At 47.2% G+C, this 654-nt stretch overlaps 1 protein-coding gene across 1 annotated transcript in view; it reads left to right on the top strand.

Moving 5' to 3' along the window:
* Window positions 1-654, top strand: part of LOC109523439 (collagen alpha-1(XXVII) chain B-like) — a 69,991-nt gene that overhangs the window by 31,052 nt on the left and 38,285 nt on the right. The window contains exon 10 of the mRNA XM_019882605.1: window positions 23-67. Within this exon, the coding sequence (XP_019738164.1) occupies window positions 23-67 (45 nt within the window). The remainder of the gene's footprint in view (window positions 1-22; window positions 68-654) is intronic.

Below are 654 nucleotides of genomic sequence, written 5' to 3'. Positions count from 1 at the left end.
AAAAAAAAACTGTTGTTTTCAGGGTTTACCTGGGCCAATAGGACCATTGGGGCCTAAAGGGGTGCGGGTAAGTCAAATTACGAATGTCTTATCAATAAATACACATCATCCTGGCAGGTACTGACACTTTCACTGAAGTATTTATAGAGGGGAGGACAGTAAATGAGGTTTAAAAAAAAAACAAGGAATAAGTCTAAAGAGAGTTTGCCAGCCATCGGTATGTTTCCTGCACGAGTGCATATACAGAGTGTGCACATGGGTGCCAAATCCCTCCGAGGCGTTATGTAATACATCTCTCTGCACACAAAAGCACATTGACACAGGCCTAGCGTAGCACTATTAATAGTCATGTCAACATTGTATTGCTATTTTCAGGCCCCGGCGGAGAAGGCCCGCTGTAAATAATGTACCTCATCCAAACAAGCCGGCTTCCGCTGCACGGAATAAGACAAACACGCACACAAAGTGATGCTAATGTTCCAATAAAGCGTCTTTATCAGATCCTCTTGGCGGTTCCCAATGTCTCCCCCCTGCCCCCACTGGCTGGAATTTCCTGTTTGAGCTCCGTATGAGGCCCCGCTGTTTTAAGGAGGCATTTGAGGTCCTCTCTCACTCTCTTTTTTTTTGGGGGGGGGGGGGGGCCCCCGCCCCCAA

The sequence above is a fragment of the Hippocampus comes genome, unplaced genomic scaffold (genome assembly GCF_001891065.2).
Source record: "Hippocampus comes isolate QL1 unplaced genomic scaffold, H_comes_QL1_v1.1 scaffold437, whole genome shotgun sequence".
In the NCBI taxonomy this organism is placed as follows: domain Eukaryota; kingdom Metazoa; phylum Chordata; class Actinopteri; order Syngnathiformes; family Syngnathidae; genus Hippocampus; species Hippocampus comes.
This window is presented reverse-complemented; position numbering and strand designations above follow the sequence as displayed.